Raw genomic sequence first — 22392 nt, forward strand, 5'->3', positions numbered from 1 at the left:
TTTATATATATATATATTTTATTTTACCTCCTGGTCTTTATTGGGATCTATCTGGTTCAACTTTGGTCTCTCCGTTCTGCTTGTCGCTGGATTTCTGTGAGAGATGAGTGGAAACGGTGGCTGCCTGGACCACGGCTTTGAAGCTGCGCTTGCGCTTCTGAACATTCTGCTCTGGGAGGAAGATGATGACATAGACTTTTGGGATGTACAACATGCCCAGGGACACTGTTGCGCTCAAACTCATGGACACGGTCAGCGTGGTGGTCTGAATGAACATCTGGTTCAGGGCAGAAAAAAAGATTAAGAGTAATATTTTAGCCTGGCCTCAGCCACGACCTATCACATGATGTAGATCAGCCGTCAGGGCTTTAGCGCTGAGATATCACTGCACATTATACATATATATAAACTTTGTTGATTGTCACAATGCATTTCCTGGAAATCAGTATAATGATTTTAATAGTTTAAGACAAAGGGCTGAAATCAGCATGTGCAAATAATTCAATCAGTTTATGCATGTTTAATGCGAGCCAAAAAACGGAGTCCTTATATCACGTGTTTATTGCAATGTGAGTCATATATTTAATTTAGTTAATTTATAATATATAAATACTATAATTGAGACCTCTTATATTTCATAAGATTGTGCAGCGTGCAAATAATTACTGCTAAAATGCTGTTAAAAATGTCACACAAGAAGCTGTGATGGTAAAACAGTTTTTTTTCCCTATAAGAAATATAAAGATTAGCTAAATATACTTCAAAATCTAAACTCAATATGATAAAATGTAAGATAGCATCACACAAATATGTATGTACCTAGGTATATATACTGCAGCCCACAGTATAGTCTGGTATTTTATTCTTCCATGCTCTTCTTTTCATTTACAAGAAATGAAAAGACTTGAAGACCACCTGAGGGCCAAAAGCTTTGCGGTTGACCAGCCACTAAAAGACCTCTCTATTAGTCAGAGTATACTTTCCATTTTTAAATCCCTGTGCTTTGTAAGCAAAACCATCCCCCACAGGATGAATAGATGTGAAAAATTGAATGACTAAATGCATGAAGTGTGGCTAGCACCTGAACAGCTTTTAGGCCAACACAAGACAGCATCACAATTAAATAGCAATTATGTTAACCTGATATTAGAAACAGTTTTTTTGGTGTCTGTTATCTGATTATGACTGAAGCATTCACAAGAAAACGTTGCAGCATCATTAACTGAAACAGAACCATCTAATCTAGTGAAATGCATGTCTAGACACTCTCAGGGTAAATATAATATTTCTGTATCACATGTTAATATCAGGCACTAGCGAATCTTCTACACTATGCAACGTAGTTTGTAAGAAAATCAATATGATATCTCTTTTGTATTAAATGTATGCTTAGGTATAATTTTAAAGTGCCCCTATTATGGATTTTTGAAAATGACCTTTCATGCAGTGTGTAATGCAGCTCTACGTGAACGAAAACATCCTGCAAAGATTTAAATCTGAAAGTGCACTGTGTATAAAGTTATTGCCTCTCAAAAAAAGAGTCAACTCTGAATCATTGAAACAAGTCCCTGAATCCCAAGCTTTTCCTGTTGAAGTCAACATTAGCATATTGCCCGCCCACGTGTTGGCTCAGACCTGGGAAAACTTGATTTTCGCATTGGTCTGAATGAAAATGCAAATTCCTTTTTTGCCACTAGGTGCCACTTTTGGAGCAGTAAAATAGCGGTTTTCCCGGTAACGGCTACACAAAGCAGCACTGCACTCACAAAAGCTGCTTTATCAGGCATTATAGGCACGATGAAATGAAAATGAGACCAATCACGGCAGAGAAAATGAGACCAATCACGGCAGCAAAGGAAGTTTGGAAGAATGAAGCGTTGTGCAAATCGTTTTGGAGTCCTTGAGCAAGTAAAGTAAAAAATAATGCATATTATGAAAGTGTTTTTTGACCTTGCATGCATGTCAACCTGTTGTTGGGGACTCCCAAAACCAAAATATGAACCTTTCATTACCCATAATAGGGGCATTTTAATGTGTTTTTTATATAGTAAAATATGTAGTAATGGAAAAACAAAAAGTACATTATTAACTATTTAGTTTTTCTGTAAAGTTATTGCCTTTTAAAATGTGATAATCTATGTCCAAAATCCATCTTAATCTATATTATATTAACAATTTACCTTTTCTGTGGATTGTGATGTGCCAAAAAATATGGGCACAAAGGCCAGCCAGATGATACAGGTGGTGTACATGGTGAAGCCAATGGGTTTGGCCTCATTGAAGGTCTCAGGAACCCCTCTGCTTTTAATGGCATAGACTGTACATGTGACCATCAGCCCCATACTGTAGCTCAGACAGCCAATCAGAGACAGATCTGACATATCACACTTGAGGATCCCACGCGCATACTCAGGGTTGGGGGGATGTAGCTCATCAAAGTCGACAGTCGTGTGAGGGGGAACCACTCCAAACCAAATGAAAACAGCCAGGACCTGTGAGCAGAAAAGAGGTAGGAATGAATGTTTATACAGGATTAATGTCTATGATGGTACATGATATCTAAGTTACATCAATTCACTAAGAATTCAAGAAGGAGGTGTCTTAATGTGAGGTTAAAGATGTTTCTTAATGTTTCCTCAAATAATATGCAATAACAACATTAATGGAAAACCAAAAAAAGAGACGAGCTTTCAGTGAAATTACTGCACTTCCACTACACTCAAACTATTGCTTCATTAATTATTCAATGGACAAAAAGTTATCAGATAAAAATGTCTTTCGGGAACATAGAGTACAGTGACAACCCTGTAAACAACTTGCACAGCAGTTACTCTGAACAAGAGTAAATTAAGCACAGATTATCATGCAAATAATTTAAATTAACATTGACTGATGTTGCTATTGTTGTATGATGTACTATTATTATAGACATTTTATTTTAATTATTATATAATTAAAATAATGTATTAGTATTATTAGTATTAATTTTCATTTTGGACAAACAAAATTGCAAAAAAAAACTGAACACATTTGAATACTTCAAAACATTAATTCATCATATATGTGAATATAATCTTTCTACATGTTATAAGTTATATGTAAAATGTTTATTAAATGAGGAAAAACAATAGTTCACCTTCAAAAATGTATGTTCCTCAAGGTCTGGTAACACGCTTTGAATAAAAGCATCTGCTAAATGAAGAAATTTAAATTTATCACATATATATATATATATATATATATATACACTCACCTGTACTGAGATCAAAATAAATGTGATGATCAGCTGGGATGTGGGGCTGATAAATTTTGGTGGTGTGACTGATTTCTTTCCCTGCTCAAAGATCCTGTAGATCCGATTTGTTTTGGTGAGCATGGCAGAGTAACTGATGCACATGCCCAGCCCCAAAAACAACCTGCGAAATGCACAGACCACCGTGCTCGGCTCAGCGATCATGAAGAAGGTAATGAGATAGATGAGGAAGATGCCCGTCAGGAGAACATAGCTGAGCTCTCGGCCCGAAGCACGGACTATGGGGGTGTCGTTGAAGCGGATGAAGGTGATGATGACTCCTGATGTAGCAAGAATCCCCAGTACTGCCAGAAATACTGGGATGATGGCCCACGGAGAGCTCCACTCCAGCTTGATGATGGGAGTGGGACGGCAGCCCGTGCGGTTAGGGGTGGGCCTCATGTCAAAGGGGCACATATCGCAGTTAAACTCATCCAGGAGGTACTGATAGCCGTCACATAGCTCACAGTGCCAGCAGCACGGCACACCCTTCACCATCCTCTTCCTCTCCCCAGACTCGCAAGGAAAACTGCAAACCGAGTCCGGAACCAGTTTATCCCCTCCAGACCACTGCATGTCCTCAGCCTTACAGAAAAATAGAGAGGAAAATGTCAAGAACATGCATTCAAAAATGTTGCAATCTACCAAGGGGCTTAACAAACTTACATTGAGTCGTAAGTGGTTGGTCCACTGGCCAATGATTTTATATCCCGTGCTGGTGGTATTAGAAAGCTGGTACTGGAAGATATCATATCGTCCTGGGGCGTCACCGTTTTCATTAAACATCACACCTGTCCCAGCACTGCCTTCAGAGTAAACACAGGGTTTTGATATTCAACATGACTACTTATTATTTCAAATGCAATCATTTGAAACAAGAGAATAGAAACGACCCATTTCAAGGGCATAAAATTGCAGTAATGCATAGAAATACATCCCCACACCCCAGGTAAAATTGTCAAATGTAACTTTAAAGGTGACTTTTCTATCTCAATGGTTGCTTACAAGAAAATAATGGTGTTCTCAGATGTAATTCTGTGAAGGTAGATGTTACAACAAAGCAAACTCAATCTCATGTTCCTTTCAATTTATAAACCGCAAATCACGAGAGGCAAGGTCTCCATGAGGCATTTTGTTCCCCTTAGGCTCTCAAAGCTGAAAAGATTTCCATACAAGAGTGTGAGGACGTCCACTGTGCGTAAACTGAATAGCTGTGCTTTTCATAGAAATCTCTCAGGAGCGAGTGACGAAAAGAAAAGGGATTTTCACTGAGAGATAGAAAGAAGGATAGCGCAGAAAATGGAAATGCATCTTGTGTTTGGAGAGTGGCTGCCCTAGGGAGAATCAAAGGCAAGGAGAGAGACGAGTGGAGGGGGTTAAAACAAGTATGTGCGCTGCCGCATTGTGCATTAGTGGATCTCTTCAGGCTGGGATTGAGTGCTGACCCCTCTCGCCCCAATCTGACTAACCCATGGGACTCACAGCCCTCCTCCTTGGAAACAGCAGCTTCGTTTCTGGCCTTTCCCCTCTCGTAGAAACTACTCTTCACCTATTTTCACCTGTCAGTCTCACAGTAAAGGCAATACCTTTGATTTGAGATTGTTTGGCAAAAGCAGGTTTATTATGTGTAATCTTCCTAGCAGATTCAAACAAAAGCGTTCCTCGGAAATAAAAGCTTACATTCAAATTTCTGTGATGTTCATTAATCTTGTACTGTATGAATACAAACCCATTACTGAAATTCTGACTGTTTCAAGGTCTCTTCGCAATGTTTGGAATGGCTCACATGCTTCAGCTCTGTCCTTGAGAAGACTTACCATTAAAAGTGACAGCACGGATGTAACTCAGCAGCAATCTTCCATCCACAGGGTCCATTTTGTCACAAACACCCATCGAACCCGGACAGAGGTCAATGTGCATGCTATGGAGTGCGTGGGCCATGGCGTACACGGCGTCGATCACAAACTGCACCTTCCCTTCCTGCTCGTATGCCGAATCCCGGCTGATTCGTTCCTCTCCTGAAAGACCGAAAGCAACATGACAGGAATCGAAAAAGCTTTGCTGAGGGAATAATCCACTTAGATGTGCTTTACACATCTTAAAAGCATAAGAACGCATAATTCAAGTACTAGTGCATTTATGGGAGCAATTTGTTGGAAATTATATCCTCGCCTGTGCATTTCCTCAGCCCGCTGTCGCCTCGGATTCCAGGCCGTGTCAGTTTGCATTTGAAGTCATCCTCCCAGAACTCAGCGAACCAGATGTTCCTCCTGTTGTTTTCCAGTGATCTTGTTGTGAAGTACTGGTCAAACCCTGAGAAACAGATTAAAGCGGTATGAAAAAACAAAGCATTTGTGTAATCATTACAAAACCTTGTGCTGTTATTTTCTCTATGGAACACATAAGCAGAATTTTTGTGTGTTATTTGTCATTTTCAACTGTAGTTGTATGGCAAAATCTGCTTAACTATTCTTCAAAAATGTTTGTGTTTCACAGAAAAAAAAAACAGGAATGACATTTGGAATGGAATTGGATGATTACAGTATATTTGGTTGAAATATCTTTATAAGCATGAAAATGTTACCTAACACTGCATTTGATTTTAGATGGATTTTCCTTTTTAATTATCAAGCCTTCATTGATTTTACAATGGCCTGTTCTATCATTTCATACCATCAATGGATGCCCGCTTGGGGAGGATAGTAACCGCACCCTCAGCCACATCTTCCAGGTTAAGAATGGGTGAGTTTTTTGCTCCCCAGCTATCAGAGCCCACAAACAAAAAGTGACCTGTAAGATTGGCTTTTTTTGCTGCTTCCAGGACACGCCTACAATAAAAGAATACAAAAATATCAGACACCTCACAAAAGGCAGGTTTTTTAAAGATAAGGACAATCAGATCCATTATTGTAAGGAAACTGTTGATTACTGCTGATTTCAAAACAAAATAAATAAATCAATAATTTAATGCATTTAATGCATCCTTGCTGAATAAAATATTAATCTTTCCACAAATATTTCCACAAAAACTGTTTTCAGCATTGAAAATAATAAGAAATGTTTCTTGAGCACCAAATCAGCATATCAGAATGATTTCTAAAGGATCATGTGACACATATTTGCCATCATAGAAATACATTTGATTAAACATTTTACAATTTATAATATTAAAATGGAATACAGTTTTTTTAAGTTATAATAATATTGTTATAATATTTCACAATGTTACTGTTTTTACTGTATATGCATTGGTGGATAAATGCATATATATATATATATATACTAATAAGATATAATTACTATGTTTCATTTTATATTAATTTAGGCTTAGACTACAAAATGCAAATTAAACTAGATGAAAAAATTCACTCAGTGATATATTCATCTGCCATAATTTCATAATTTCTTCTAAGACTCCTGATATTCCCATTGTAGGGTGATTGATTTGTTCTCTAATCATTTATAAACCCTTTTCAAGGCCATATCTCCTACCTCGGAGAGAATTACTACTGAAAGACTACTCACTTGATGTCATCTTCATTAGCGAAGATAATAACACCTCTGGCATTGGATGTCTCCATTAGCCTTTTGATGATCTTGTCAAACTCTCCTGGTCTTGGCTCCCTAGGAATTTTAATAGACTGTGCGATGCAAAGACCTCCTGAATAAAAAAATAATAAAAGGATAGACAGTTTTGAAGGACATGGAGGAAGTCAATAAAATAATGATAATTCCAAGGACTTTCAACTGAATATGACATGCAGGTCAGTCTGTAGCATGTCTATCATTACATCTGGTGACTAATAACTTCTCTACACAGAGAATATCACACGAAACCCCTGATCATTATCCTTTTTCCTCATCAAATACAACACCAGACGTGTTAAATCCTGGAATAGACTGTGATAAATTCCGTTTCAGTTATGGAAAATCAGGGTATGGTAAATCTGGGTAAAATAAGCTACAACTAAAGCACTCACACACACACATATATGTATTATACATATAAATATATATATATATATTAATGCATTTATAAATTTTTCTTTTCTTACTTTTCTTTTCTGCAATTCAGTTTTCTGTACCTGCTTCCCTGGATATCTGGATGAAAGCATCTACACCACTCTCTCCATAGTTCCCCTCTGATGCCAGAGTAGAAACATAGTTCCAGCCCATGGCTTTGACGATGTCCACCATCGCCTGGGCTTGGAAGGAATCAGGTGGCACGACTCGGGAGAAAAAGTCGTAGCGATTGTTGTCACTAAGCTCTGGTGCTGTTGAAGCATAACTGATCTGAGGGATCTGTGAAATGGAAGATACATAACACATCAGTGAGCAACAAGACTCACTTTGCACCTTTTCACATACATGTAGCTGCTGCAAAAATTGTGAACATCATGAATATCTCTGATCTGCGAAACTGATTTTACTGGCTTTTGTAAATAGTTCAAATTCATTTACGCATCAGGATAATGAACATTTTGCTATAATGAATGTTTTACTGTTTGTATCATTCTGTCTATTTGCATGTTTGTTTAGTGTTGGGGGTTAATCAATATTTCTGTATGTCACATTGCTACACCAGTAGGTGACGACAAGTGACTGTTTTCAGTGAATCATTAAAACATTTACTCAACCGATTTGTGCAAAACATTGGCGGCATCTAGTAGGCAAAAACAATATGCGTGGTATGTCTGCATTCCCAGTTTTCATAAAAGAGTTGGCAAAAAGTCAGTGGAATTTCACTATCCCACAAGGCCATGGGAGAGGATTTGTGAATTGCAGTAAAGCGACGTAACAGATGCTGGTTGGTCACATAACCAATATGGATACCAGTATGGATATAGTATGTCCAGATTACATTCATACTAACAACATTCATACCATATAGAACATACTTCTTCAGCGGTTACAAAGTAAGTACTTATTCAAAACAATTGCCTACTAAAAGAGTATGTGAATTTGAATCATTGAATCATTCACTGTTTCATTCAAAACACTGATTCAACAAAATATGTCATTGAATCATTGAATCATTCACTTCACCAATTTGTTCAAAAATGCTGATTTATATAGAAAAGTCGCTTGGAGACTATTTTCGATGGCAGAGCGACAACAGACAACATATCTGGAAATACTAGGTCTAAGAAAAAGTCCACTCAGTTATTCGCCAGTAAATTTCACAAACAATTACAAAGAAATGGAAGTAATACATTTCATAAAATGTGTTTTAATAAAACACATTTTTGAAAATAAAATAATCTTTTTTTGCATAATACATATTCCAAAAATCTTTTTTATTTACAACTTTGAGTTGAAAAAAAAAAACTTTTCTAACTAGGCCGCTCTCTTGTTTATTGAACTGTTTTGTAAAAGAAATATCACACTCCTCCGTGATATAGCTAATCATATCTGAAGATCATCGTATTCAGCAGACCAGCACATTTGTTCTAGTAATATTATCTTAGCAAGTCTCCTACAGCAAAAGTACCGTAGCTTTAGTGGTACTGTTTTCTGAAGCTCATAAAAAAAATCCTGGGGAAATACAGATGGCACGAGCTACCACTGTTAAAGCATTTGTTTGTGAAAAAAAAAGGATGAGAAGATTAATTTACTGTTGTGCTAGTTTCTTAATGACGCAGCTGATGGCTTTGCGCAGTCTAATGTCTGCCGAGTCCGTTTGGCTTAATAAAAGGTTCTTTAAAGAAGCAGGCCAGCGGACTGTGAGGAAAAGGTGGATACAGACCGGAGAAGGAGAGAAGAGGGAGAGGACCATTTGACAGATTATCTGGAAGGATTAGAGGGGTTTTAGTCAAATTATGTTAAGCACAGAGGGAGAGAGACAGATCAAGAGACAAGGTTGCCATTTCTCAGCCATAAGCCATACAATATATTTAATTCTACTAGCTCACATGCTACAACAGATTTAAACCGCCCTTCCCCCATCATACAACATATACATTACAGTCTGTGACACTGCTGTTGATCCACCCATGACCGTCCAGACACTTGTTACATCTTGCATGAGAAACAACAATATTCAAAGTTTGCAATGCATTCCCCATCCAAATCCAACTCTTAAACATTAGAATGCAAATTTACAAAGGAATCATTGATATAGAAGTTTGTTACTTAAACATTTACAGATACTGATTTGTTGCTATGCACCATAAACATTCCAGCCTTTAAGCCTTTCCACACTTGAGTCATGTCAACATTAACAGCAATCACATGCAAACATTTCCTGGAAATGTTTCAACATATGTTCCCTAAGCATTTATTCTTTTGAAAATATGAACATCTGCTTTATTTTGTCATGATCTGACCCTTAAAAGTGACTTTCACTGGTGGCCAGATATAACCCAGAATATTCAGGTTGATGCATCCAGATTAAATAATATTTCTGATTAAAAAAGTTCATTTAAAATACATTTTAGGTTACCTGACAATTATTATTATCATAATTTTAGTATGGGATACTCCATGATTTATTAAAGTTTTACAATATAATGATTTTTTTACAATGAAGGGTTTTTTTTTGTTTGTTTAAGGAAATTCCAAATTATTCTTTTAAAAGTGACAGCTTTGCAAGATAAAATCCAATTAAGGAAAAAAAAACTCATTACATTTTTATGGCACTTAATCCAGTTATACAAAAATCTGTTTAAGGCCAAATGTCATACACCTATGCATCAGATATAGAATGGTTCATGAATCTTTCTGTCGTTAAAACAAAATGTTCTGAATAATATTATCAAGAGAATGTGTGACCAAGAACTAAGTGCCACTCATAAATTCTGGCTATCTGTCTGTGTCGATCTATGTGCTAAAGGTCCACACTCATTCAGCTAAAGCGACAGAGCAGAAGCTGCTTGTAGTTGATAACAGGGCAGCTGCATTTTCTGGGCTCATGCGTAGTTTCCCACCAGGAGTCTGAGCTGGTGAGTGGGCATTTATGGAGAGCGGATCCTCCGTAATGCTGTAGTTAATATCTGCCATCCTCTGTTCCTACTTACCAGAACTCCATAACATGGACATAAACTAGTATGAAGTTCAGCATTTATAGAAAGAGATTCAAGATGACACTTTGATGGTTTCTACATTTTTAATCTCTATCTGATTTAATAATTGTAGTATGTCCATTCACACTTGTCCTTTTCCTTCTCCAATCTTCTCTTTATCCAATATTATCAAAAGGCTAAAAAATTTAGATATGATTGTTTTAGCTATATAAGCCAGTCCTGTTCCAGAGTGTATCACTAAAAGTAATGAATAACCACAGCAAAATATGATTAGGATACACAAATTCCAGGTATAATGTCCTGAGAGAAACCTAATGGAGCTCTGACTAAGTCACCTATTGTGAACTGTTTATCTTCTCTGAAACTGTGATGACTGAAAATGATCCTGGGTGAGGTTATCAGCTCATGCACAAAAGCACACACAGCCTGGAGCAGTGACCACAAAGAACACTAATGATTAAAATTAATAAATACAAAAATTATAAAAAGAGGCAGAGGGCAGAATGAAATTGAAGGCAGATCAGGTGTAGGATTTGCAAGCTGAATGACGATCTGAAAATGAGAAGGGATTTGAAATTAAATGACATTTTGGCACACAGCACATTTTACCATTGACCTGTGTCTTTAAAACATTGACAACCACGAAGGTTGTCAATGTTTTAAAGACACAGGTCAATGGTGTGCACAATCAAGGAAAATCTGATACACTCTCTCTCAGAACAAAATAAAGGAAGAATCTATATCGTTTAAGAAGCTCTTGCTGAGAGGCCAGTGAGCTGAAACACAATCCAAACCTTTTAACAGAATTAGTTATACTTCCTGTAGCACTGGCCCTATCTGCAGCGCTCCAGATTCCAGTCTTGCAGCAAAAAGAGCTCCTCACAAAACAGAAGGGAATCCAATGACAATGATTTCAAATACAACACAAAGGCTCTTTTCTCAAAATTAGCTTAGAAATCTTCACTTCAATTGCACCAAACTTTGCAGTTTTATTCCTATCTATATTTTGAAGGTTGTCACAGAAGGGTTTGCTAATTAAACACCCACCCCGATATTTTTTTCTTACATTTTATTCTTAATAACATGATGACTTTTTTTTTTGACAGTTGAAGTCCTCAAGAATCCTCCCTCAAGAATTTTAAACTTGACTTTATCCAATATTCAGATTTCTGTTCTGGAATGTATGCAAATGCAATATTTAATTAGGCAACTCCTCATTTGCAAAAAAAAAAAAAAAAACAAATTCAGAAAATTTACAATAATACAAAACAATTGTCTTAATGTACTGTCAATAATAAGCTGCTTGGGAAAGTATGGTGATTTCTAATAGTATTTTTTTTCACCTGCCTTGAAGCATTTGTGGAGCCTGATACTGAAGTAATCAACATTAAAATGTAGTTCATTAAAATTAATTTAGCTAAAAAGATCTCTCTCACCGCAAACAGCCGAAGAACATTGGCCACCATTATGGACACTGAGCTGGCCGAAGCCCCAATGACCCCAACCACACGCTCTGGTTTTGGGATGATAGGCGGTTCTCCGTTGGAACATCGAACATCTGAATTGTCCTTCTGGATGAGTGCCTGGACAAAGGTGAGGGACTGTTCCAGCGCATACGTATCCCTGGAGCACGTGTCCAGTATCCTGGCACCCAGAGTGATGTTAGGCAGCAGGTCTGGGTCACTGTTGATCTGGTCCATCGCATACAACATGGCCTCCATACGATGGATCCCCTTCTCCTTCTTAATTTCCCCACATGGAACACCAGCGGGGCCCCTGGAATGCACTGGAAAAAGGCCTCCCAGAGTGATGTCACCCTCGATCTTTATGGAATGAGGTTGAGTTTCTGAGGAGGCCCAGGTTTTTGGAGTAAATCCCATCATCACTATCCACATGACATGAACCAGGGAGCCCATGTGTTTTCCGGGCGAACCGCTGATCCTGCGGTGATGACATAGTGATGATGCGTGGTGCTGTGATGTCATAGTTGCTGCCATGCAAGTGGCTGGTTCTACTACAGCACAATGCTTTCTTCTCTACCTGTGTCTCCTATGGAGAAATGAGAGAGAAGGCGTACATGAAAATATGAAGAAAAAAAACATACCTTGTGACAACATTGTTGATGTGTGATAGTGGAGCTGATTATTTGACCTCGACCCACACACAGATATTATCATGATTAAATTAAAAACTGCTGAGGAAAACTTTTCAATTAAAAATAATATTTAATTAAATAAAATAATTACAGTATATAATATATACTTTATAAAGTAAAATAAGTAAAATAATTTGTAGAAAGAATATTATATTATATTTTATTTTATATTATATTCTAAATTATATAAATGTTAGTTAACAGAGAATGAAAATTGGATATAATTTGATTAAAGATGCTCAAATATATTGCATATTTATAGTAGTTAATTTATATTTATATATATAAAATAATAAAAAAAAAAATTCCCAGTACACAACATAACTTTTATATTTATTTATTTATTTTTATGATTTTTTTTTTAACCCAAGGATTTAGGCTTTGATTTCCATTTGTTCCACCAGAAATATTCAACAAAGAATGAAAAATGTGCCAAACAGCTTGGTTACATATTCATATACCATGGCAAAATCATATTTTGATTCATAAAGTCATAAAGATAGCCTACTTTAAAAAAAAAAACAATTATATATATATATATATATATATATATATATATATATATATATATATATATATATATATATATATATGGTATTGTCTTCAAAGCAGTGACCAAGGACATGGTATTACTATGGTAATTTATTTATTTATGTAAGGATGCATATTGTTTTACATCTTTTATATTTAGTTACACATAAAAACAACTGACACCATATTCAAGAAAGTTCAATAGCCTATTTTTATAGGCCTATACCGAAATGCAGTGCATATAATGTCATTGTATTATTCATATTATATGTGATTGACCAAGGTCTTCTTATTTTTATAATTATTCTTTAAAGTCTCTGTCCTCTAGATTAGAAAATGAACTCACTTGCACGTCTTCGCACTCAACAGACCGCTGAGAATAGAGGGCATGTATAGTCTTGCATATTAACATTTTATGTAAATGAATGATACATATTCAGCAACAGGTGAGCGGTGTTATATTTGGGTTGAAAGATGAAGTTCCCGCGGGAAGACACAAACACACACACACACACACACACACACTCGTTTGATAAAGTGTTGAAGGGAACAGCAGCACTAATCTCTCTTAATTATTTATCGCGTTACCTGAACAGACATCTTTACAACATTATAACATTTTACGTAAATTTACATTCTATATATTGACACAACGATTTTTCATTCAAATGTCTCACCGACTGCTGCTGATGCCAGAGTGCGCCCATCTGGAACTGAAGTTTGATGGTTTTGAAGCATGACAGTAAACGTCCCCAGCATCCGAGTCTTCAGCTCTCATCTTAAAATGCCCCCAGTCTTCTCACACACAAAGACAATTTAAAGATTCTTTGGATTAAGACGAGATTTTAATATAGAAAGCATTCAGAGCTTTAGTAAACTAGGTGGAAATGGCCAAACATTCCACAAATCACTGTCAAATCCTTTAAAAGCCCCCTCACTCTGTCTCTTTCACTCACTCTCTCCCTTTCTGTCTCTCTCTCTCTCACTCCCCCACTCACTCTTCCTTGCTCTCTCTCTCAGTGTGCACTAATGGGCACAGATTGGGATTACCACATGCATGCATTTGAGAAGTCTCTCAGAGAGATGGACCCGTATATATTTTTAATGTGAACACTGCTGGATATAGTTCTCTGCATTCAGACCGTCTGCTTTTAGGCAACAATCCGGTGCGAGACACTCCTGGCCTCCTCATAACGATTCATATGCTTTGTTTTGTTTATTTTAGAATGACTTCTGTCTTTTTATAAAGACAGATAATCTAGTTGACCCCACAGGTCACGTGTGTTTTTAAATGGTAGTGTATAGCTTTACTCTTGTCCATAATACCACCATCACTGAAACACATGGTTGTACATGGGCTAATGGGTTTTTACATCCCCAACATACTGACTTTGGTCACATTTCCCCCCCGGCTATCTTTTGCTTTATGTTATGAATGAATTATTGAAACACATTAATGTCATTTCTATTCAAATTTAAAGCAAACCAGTGACCGAGTGACAAGTACTCCCTGTCCACAGATCATTTAAGGTGCTTGCAATATTTTCATTTATTTATTAGTGTGCTTGGGCATGAATCGAGTTCAAGTATGTGGCTATACTATCTGCATTTCATTACTTGATGAAATGGTGTATTTTATTAAGGGATGTTTCATCTATTATAAATCACAAGGTATATTTTAATTGGCTGTAGCACTTAATTTGGAATGCTATTAAAGATATATAACTGTCAATTCAACTTGTGGTTTATGACACACCATAAAATCTGAGTGAGAGACCCAAACATAAAATAAAATTGTCTGCTATATATTTATAGTCTTGTGTTCTAGTCATAAATAAATGAATAAGAAGCTGTGCATGAAAATGTGTTTTTAGACCTTAGTTAACAACAAGGGAAATATTACCTTAAATGTAAATTAATGAAAAATTAAATAAACAAATGCAAGAAATCATTTAGTAAATCTATAGTAAAACCTAAAAACTAGCAAAAAGCATACAAGAATATGCACCAAATGTTTTGAAAATCAATTAACAAATAAAACTACAATCCACATATGGTATTATCAGTTCTGAAAAAAACCCCATCAAATCAGCACACTGTAAATGCCATTGTCATCATCATCACTCCTGACATGCGTAAATTCATGAACACAAAGGGCATTGATTCAATTATTACAGAACAACCTTAAGTTCCCATTTTCTGTAGGCTACAAATACAAAAATGTCTATTACAAAGTCACTGGTATAAAATGGTTTGATTTTTCAGATACAAATTTCTGGTTAAACTGTAAGAGAGGTCTGGTCTAGACAAAACCACATATTTCATTTAGCCATTTGAAATGTGATCCTACCCTCTAGTGGTACAGAGTGGTAACAGCCTGTTGTTTGGTCGAGTAATATGCAAAGCTCTGCATCCTGATTTACAGACTTTTGAGTACAACACATCTTGAGGACGTATGATAATAAACCATTTAAATTATACCTCATGCTAAGTCTCTTAGCACAAACTCTTAGCAAAAGTCCTCTTTTTAAGCATATAAATCATCCCTGTATATCTCTAGCCCAAAAACACAGACTTCTCCAAGCCGTCCTCTGCCTTGGTATACTCTAAATGGGATTTAAAATAGCAGCTTTTATAGGAAAGGCTATTGCGCACATATTCAAGATAGTCTGGTACTCCCGGACAGATCACATTATCAGCAAGCAGAACGGTGCCTTTCCTTAGTAGACCACAATCCTACAAACAAAGAAGAAAGAAAAAGAGAAGAGTAGAAAATGTTGGATATAAGCTTGGTGAGTAAAACCAAGAGAAGAGAATAGTGGCACAGCAGTAAATTCAGGGACTTCTGGACACTTTATCCAAAGCACACATTCACATTTATATCAGTTCTTGTTCTTTTTCTAGGAATCGAACCCATGACCCTGGCATAGCTAGTGCCATACTCTATTGTTTGGGCTACAGGAAGAGACACCATAATATCTGAGATTGAATGAGATTGCAGTGGTCAGAATCAAACACACCTCCATTAATTTTGTGTCAGGGAGGTAACGGTCCTTCCAGTGGTCCAGAAAAACAAAATCAAATGTTTCAATTCCAAAGTGCTCCTTCATGCGTGGGATCCAATCTTCAGACGCACCTTCTACAAGCTGGATCTGATGAAGTAATACGTTAACTCTACGCATGATAAACAAGAAATGAGTCTTATCCTTTAAATATATAGTCTACAAACAAAATGTTCAGAGAGTAAATAAGGATTTAAACTATGTGTTTGTGGAGGAACAGGGCCCTTACTTTGTCTTCAAGGCCCGCCCAGGCGATTACTTGGCGGGCAATTGCAGCATAATCTGCATTGAACTCCAGTGTTATCAGACGAGCTCCAGGAGGAAGTAGTCGAGCGATGCGCACTGTGGAGTATCCACAGTATGTGCCCAACTCTAGGACCTTCTCTGGGTTCAACTCGCTCACCACTGAGTCCAGGATAGAGCCTGAGAGTATACACACAAACATACATAAAAGACAGTTACTGGTTAAATTGCAAAGTTATAGCCAGCTTAGTAAAAGCTCCACTGAATTTGAGTTGATTAAATACAAATATGCAGATTCCTATAGAAATACATTTTTATTTTTATAACATATTTTGAACATGAAATGGTATGTTGACATTTGGCAGATGTTTTTATTCAGAGCAACTCACGTATAAAAATATACGCTACCATTCAAAAGTTTGGGGTCGATACATTTTTTTATGTTTTTTATGAAAGTCTCTGATACTCACCAAGACTGCATTTATTTAATCAAAAACATATTGTGAAATACATATATTTTTAAATGTAATTTATTTGGGTGATGGCAAAGCTGAAATTTCAGCAGTCATTACTCCAGTCTTCAGTTTCACATGATACTTCAGGAATCATTTATATATTATATTTTATACATATATATATACATGCTGTATGTGTGTGTATATATATAAAAAAATATTTAATTTTTTTTTTTATTTTGTCCTGAAATTCTTGAAAATCATTTGATGAGATAAAATGTAAATGTAAAATGTAAACCTTTCTCATCTCCAATGTTCATAGCCCATTCACTGTGTCGGCAGAAATGATCAATGGCTGAGATCACACTCTGAGGGTCACCTCGCGTTGCACGTTTCTGTACTGCTTTCAACAGACGCTAGTCACAACAAAGAAAAAAGAGGTCTGGTGATGACTTTGCTTACTTTATGGGCCTCAAAAATCTTTAACATTAAACTACTTCAGTCTTAAGTTCCCATTATGCATCCTAGTTGCAAATAAAGACCAAAGGTACACATTGTAATTTTGATGATAGAAAGCTGTTTAACCAGGACTTGTTGAGTCACCTGTGGTCGAGTTGATCTGGTCAGAGTATCAAGAGCATGCTCAACGATGACGTCGTGCCAGAGTAACGCCAGACTGCCATTGAACTGCACAGCAGTGGGGATGAGCCAGGAGTACAACACGTATAAAAGCACATTGACCCCGACACACCAGCACAGCAACACCAGCAACATACTAGAGCCAGACACAGATGTATAAACCTTTATAATACATTCCAGTCAGGTAAAGTGATTGAATTAAGTAAATAGTCTTGTACGGTACAGATCTAGTGAATTAGCTAAAAAAAAATCACAACATAAATTCAATCAAATGTTGATTCAAAGTGTTTGCACTGAATTTATATTTAATTTAATTGTGCAGCCATTGCTATGTAAAAAGTACTATTAGTACAAACTGAAAATCAATACTACTCTTCAAAAGTTTGGGATTGGTAACATATTTTAATGTTTAAACAAAAAATAAAAATTCTGCTCACCAAGGCTTCATTTACGTGATCAAAAACACAGTAAAATTGTGAAATATTATTTCAAATAGCTGTTTTGTTTTTTAGTACACTTTAAAATTTAATTATTCCTGTGATGCCAAAACTTAATTGTCAGCAGCCATTGAAATCATTATAATATGCTCATTTGGTGAAGAAACATTTCTAATTATTATCTATGTTAAAACCAGTTGTCCTGCTTAATATTTTTTTGGTAAAAGTGATACAGTTTTGATGAATAGAAGGGTTTATAAAACAGCATTTATTTTACGCTCCTTATTTGATTTGTCAATTTAATGCATCCTTGCTGAAAAAGTTTTAATTTAAAAAAAAAAATCTTACTGACCCCACGTGTACATGCAAGCAATATTAAGAATTATGCCAGCATAAGCCAGTGCTGATTTTTTTTCTTCAGCCTGAGTCCATCCCTGCATTTTTTTTTTTTTATGTGAGCCATGCTTCACTGAGGTTCTATAATGAACCTTTCAATGAAACTATAAAACAATAACTTAAAATGCAACTAAGTCATTGCCGTGCATCCCTTTGAACTGTCTATGTAAATTAAGTGTTATTCTATCATCTTTCAAGACAGCACACACACACACACATACACCAGTATATCCAATATGATTAGGCAGTCTGATTACTCTGGTAAAGTGTAGGTCTGTACTGCTGCAGGTCATGAGATGAATACATATGGAAATTAATGTCCTCGTTCAGTGCTGTGCTTTCATCTCTCCAGTTATTCCTCTATTGTCATGGTCTAATGAGATGGGTGGTTACTATGCAGCAAATAAACCCTGCATTGAAAATCTCTCTCATGTGATTATTTGGTTGCATTTGCTACTACATGTTGCTGTAGCTCACTCTGTCCATAAGGCAGTTTGGGCTCTATACTTCCTGTATTTTTCACCAAATGCAGCCTTTCTGAGCTCGAGAGGTTGCTTTCAAAAATATTATCTTACCAATCTCAAACTTTTGAACCACACTGCAAAGATTACAAATACAGCATTCACTTCATTGAATGAATGAATTGAGAATACAGGGTGGTCTCCAACTCCTTTGCTCCTCCATTTACTTTGTAAATCACATGAATTAAATGTAGGAGCATTTCCTCCCCAACAACATTCTAGACATCTTTGTTGCTATGTGTTTTGCTATTTTAAAAACTAGAAGAATTGGTGTGCTAACATAATTTATGTTTTTTTAGTTGCTTTTCAGTGATGAGACTTTTATATTATTTGTTGTTGTTGAAAAGAACATGTGCTTTTTCAAAAAAGAAGATGTGTTAATAATTGATTTGTTAATAAAGAAGAGTAAACTAGTCATGGAGAGTAAGAATTGCAACTCTAAAGTGGGATTTTAGAGTTGCATGGCAACAAGATCAAGGTTAAGAGCTATTAGACAAAGAGTGTGGCACCCTTGAAAGAGGACCATGACAAGAACTTCTCAGGCTTTCTTTAAAAATAAACACAAATTAGCTGGGGTCTGGAGAGGAATGCAGAGTTTAGTCACATTGCAGGACGACCATTGTTAGTGAGAAAATCCTCTCAAATGAGTGTTGGAAAGGAATGAGTGGCGCACAGAGTCTGGCTTTCACAAATGCACTGTTTTAAATATATACCAGTGAATATATGTAAATAATACATTGGAAATGTTCAGTATATATTCTGCTAATTCCACACAGCAACAGCAAATATCAATCATATTAATTAGCACCGTATTTCATACACGTTGATTCATTTTGATCAGAGCCACATATTAATTTACAGTGAACAAGAAATGCAATACACTGAAACAGACTGAGCACAAATGAATACGGTGATACTGAATCAAAAATACATGCTGTCTTCAGTGATGTGAAAACATGATAATTGTTATCAGATGACCAGAAAACACACTGTGAACCATTTACTAAACTAGATTTAACCTAAATTGAGTTTCGATTTTAGACACAAGCCAAGAAAACATCTACAAAACTGAGCAAAACACATTGACACAGAATAATAAAAATATAGTTATTTAAATATTGAAAGAGGCTAGAAAATGGGTTATACTCAATGTAATACATGTATTCATTAACAAGAGACTGTGCAATAAAAGGACACATTCCTAAACAAAAACAATGGAACTAAATACATATTAAAGCAGTACTGTGTAACAGCAAATACATAATTCAATAAAAATTGCAGCAAGTGACATAAATGAGAATAAATGACCATGTAAGAATGAAAAATAGAGAGAAAACACTTACATTTGACGAGGGCCTCTCTTTTTACCTCATATACAAAGAGGAGCTTCTGTTATACGAACAGGCAAGGCTGCAAATGTACATTCTACTGATCAGCTGTGCCCTCTCTCTCTCTCTCTCTCAGCTGACCCTGTAATAGGCTCTCTCACCTCTTCTGGGTAGATTTGAGCAGTGAGGAATGTCTGGCCGTAGGTCTTTTAGATGGATATGTACCCCAAGGCAGTAAACAGAACTCCAAACTAGGCCAGGGATCAAAAACAGTCATGGCTGTGATGCAGCTGCATGTGGCTGGCAGCAAACAAGCTAGTTCACCTCAAATTGAATATTGTTATACTTACTCTCATGTCGTTACAAATGTGAATGGCTTTCTTACATCAGTGTAGCAAAGAAATATATTGAATATGTTGAACAATCTTCACAAAATAGCAGTTCACAGTAAATAAATAAAAGACTTAAACTAAAAGCATAGAACAATATTTCAATTTAAAGTCATAGGATAACTACAATTAGAATCATAACGGAATTTATGTTGTTGGTAACTTAAGTGAAAAATACTTTCCATTTAGTTGTTTAGGCTACTTATGGTTCAATGCTGCGACTGAACTTTCAGTCAGTGAATCAACTTATTCAACAGATTCATGATACGATTCCTTCAAAACTATTTGAGCAAATGAGGACATTTTCATGTGAACTGTTCGTTTGAGAGAATGGTCTCAAGACTGCAACTGTAATATGTTGTATATAAAACACAAATGTAGTCAAACCACAAAGCTTGGTTATTTTTACCCGTGCAGAAACCACATTAAATGGAGCTCAAATAACCCCTCTGGTGGCTTTACAGGGATAGTTTGCCCAAACATTTATTTACATTACATTAATTTAGTCATCTACTCACTTTGGAACAGTTCTTCCAAACCCTATGATCTTCTTTCTTCTGTTGAACATAAAAATATATTTTGAAGAATTTTAAATTTGGTAACCGAACAGATGCCAACAGCCACTGATTTTCATGGTATTGAAAAAATACTTATTTTATTTCAGCTAGCTCTTATAGCATTTCTTATTTTCATTTAGCTTAACTTGATGTAGGCTTAGGCTACTATAACGACTAAACTAAAACTGAAATAAAAAAATAATTTAAATAAAAACAACAAAAACTATAATAATAATGATAAAAACACACCAAAGTTACTAACTATACAAACTTTAATTATGAAAAGAGAAAAAAGATCAAGAATAGACAGGAACTGTCTAATTAACTCTAAATGAATAAATTGTTCTTAACCCTTTGGGGACTGAGAGTTTTTTGGGGCCCTGGAGAAGTTTTGACATGCCATTTTTGTGTGTGTGTGTGTTTTTAAATTTCTTATAAACACAAGACTAACTTCTGATCAGTGGCGGCTCGTGGGTTTTAAAATAGAGGAGGCACACTAATTGTATTGGTCTGGGGATCCCTGCCGATTACTATTATTATTATTATACAGCAAGATAATATAATTTCACTTACCTTACCTGGCCTATCACTTGAAGCAAACATCCACCCTTTCTTAAAAGTCTGTGTTTAAAGAGACCTGCCTGTTGTGCCATTTAATTAAGCTGACTACTTTAGCCTATATCCAGCTTAGGCGTGTTCTCCCTTTATTTTTTATTTGTATAGACACTGTTTGAATGACAGCTTGGTAAATCTGTTGGCAATCAAATATTCAATATCGCTACTCATTATAAGTACATAGTACATTATCAGCACAGTGGGAGACATTCAAACTAATATCACGTAATTTTGGTCTCTATGACTGGTTGATATACCAATAGCCTCCCTTGCGAGGTTTCTTTTCTCAACACTCCTCAGCGCTGAAAGTGAACACTCGATGCTGATTGGCTATTTTTTTTTTTTTTACCAACGGAGGCACGAGTGCTCAGCGCTTCCCCGGCCTCCTAAACCTACCATCTCCACCACCTGATTCCTAAACCCACCTATCTCCACCCCTAAACCCATCTATCTCCACCCCTAAACCCACCTATCTCCACCCCTAAACCCATCTATCTCCACCCCTAAACCCACCTATTTCCACCCCTAAACCTACCATCTCCACCCCCTAGATGTAGATTTAGTCCCGCCCCCTAGATCTTTGTTCTGCAGTGAGGGGTTATGGTATTACAGCTGTGAAATTACAAACAAAAAATACACATTCTGAGACATGAACTGAAATGAATTGTGAATTTTATTGACATTAAATCGTCCTCCTCTCATTTCCACCTCAACATTTTGGGGAAGCTGTGCCTCCCCATACTAATAGAT

The 22392-nt window shown here is 36.3% G+C and overlaps 2 protein-coding genes across 2 annotated transcripts; both read right to left on the bottom strand.

The window, feature by feature from the left end:
- Nucleotides 1-37: 37 nt before the first annotated feature.
- On the bottom strand, nt 38-13941 carry grm6b (glutamate receptor, metabotropic 6b; the record flags this gene model as incomplete). Its single annotated transcript, XM_079393686.1, has 11 exons — nt 13678-13941; nt 11751-12363; nt 7378-7594; nt 6818-6953; nt 5966-6120; nt 5465-5605; nt 5106-5310; nt 3959-4094; nt 3254-3877; nt 2181-2492; nt 38-277 (listed from the first exon to the last, which is right to left on the bottom strand). The coding sequence occupies exons 2-11, from the start codon at nt 12309-12311 to the stop codon at nt 38-40; spliced, it is 2727 nt and encodes a 908-aa protein (XP_079249812.1). The 5' UTR covers nt 12312-12363; nt 13678-13941.
- Nucleotides 13102-20183, bottom strand: comtb (catechol-O-methyltransferase b). The gene is made up of 6 exons (XM_079393678.1): nt 20097-20183; nt 17364-17535; nt 17059-17176; nt 16292-16485; nt 16021-16152; nt 13102-15736 (listed from the first exon to the last, which is right to left on the bottom strand). The coding sequence occupies exons 2-6, from the start codon at nt 17532-17534 to the stop codon at nt 15557-15559; spliced, it is 795 nt and encodes a 264-aa protein (XP_079249804.1). The 5' UTR covers nt 17535; nt 20097-20183; the 3' UTR covers nt 13102-15556.
- Nucleotides 20184-22392: the final 2209 nt, after the last annotated feature.

Source organism: Barbus barbus, assembly GCF_936440315.1.
Source record: "Barbus barbus genome assembly, chromosome: 35".
NCBI classification, from domain to species: domain Eukaryota; kingdom Metazoa; phylum Chordata; class Actinopteri; order Cypriniformes; family Cyprinidae; genus Barbus; species Barbus barbus.

Excerpts from the sequence above, each read along its gene's own strand:
- comtb (XM_079393678.1), bottom strand. The coding sequence starts at position 17,534 with ATGTTGCTGGTGTTGCTGTGCTGGTGTGTCGGGGTCAATGTGCTTTTA. Across the intron at positions 17,177-17,363 it reads CCAGATCAACTCGACCACAG|CGTCTGTTGAAAGCAGTACA; the intron begins GTGACTCAACAA and ends TGTTGTGACTAG. Across the intron at positions 16,486-17,058 it reads GAACATTGGAGATGAGAAAG|GCTCTATCCTGGACTCAGTG; the intron begins GTTTACATTTTA and ends GTATACTCTCAG.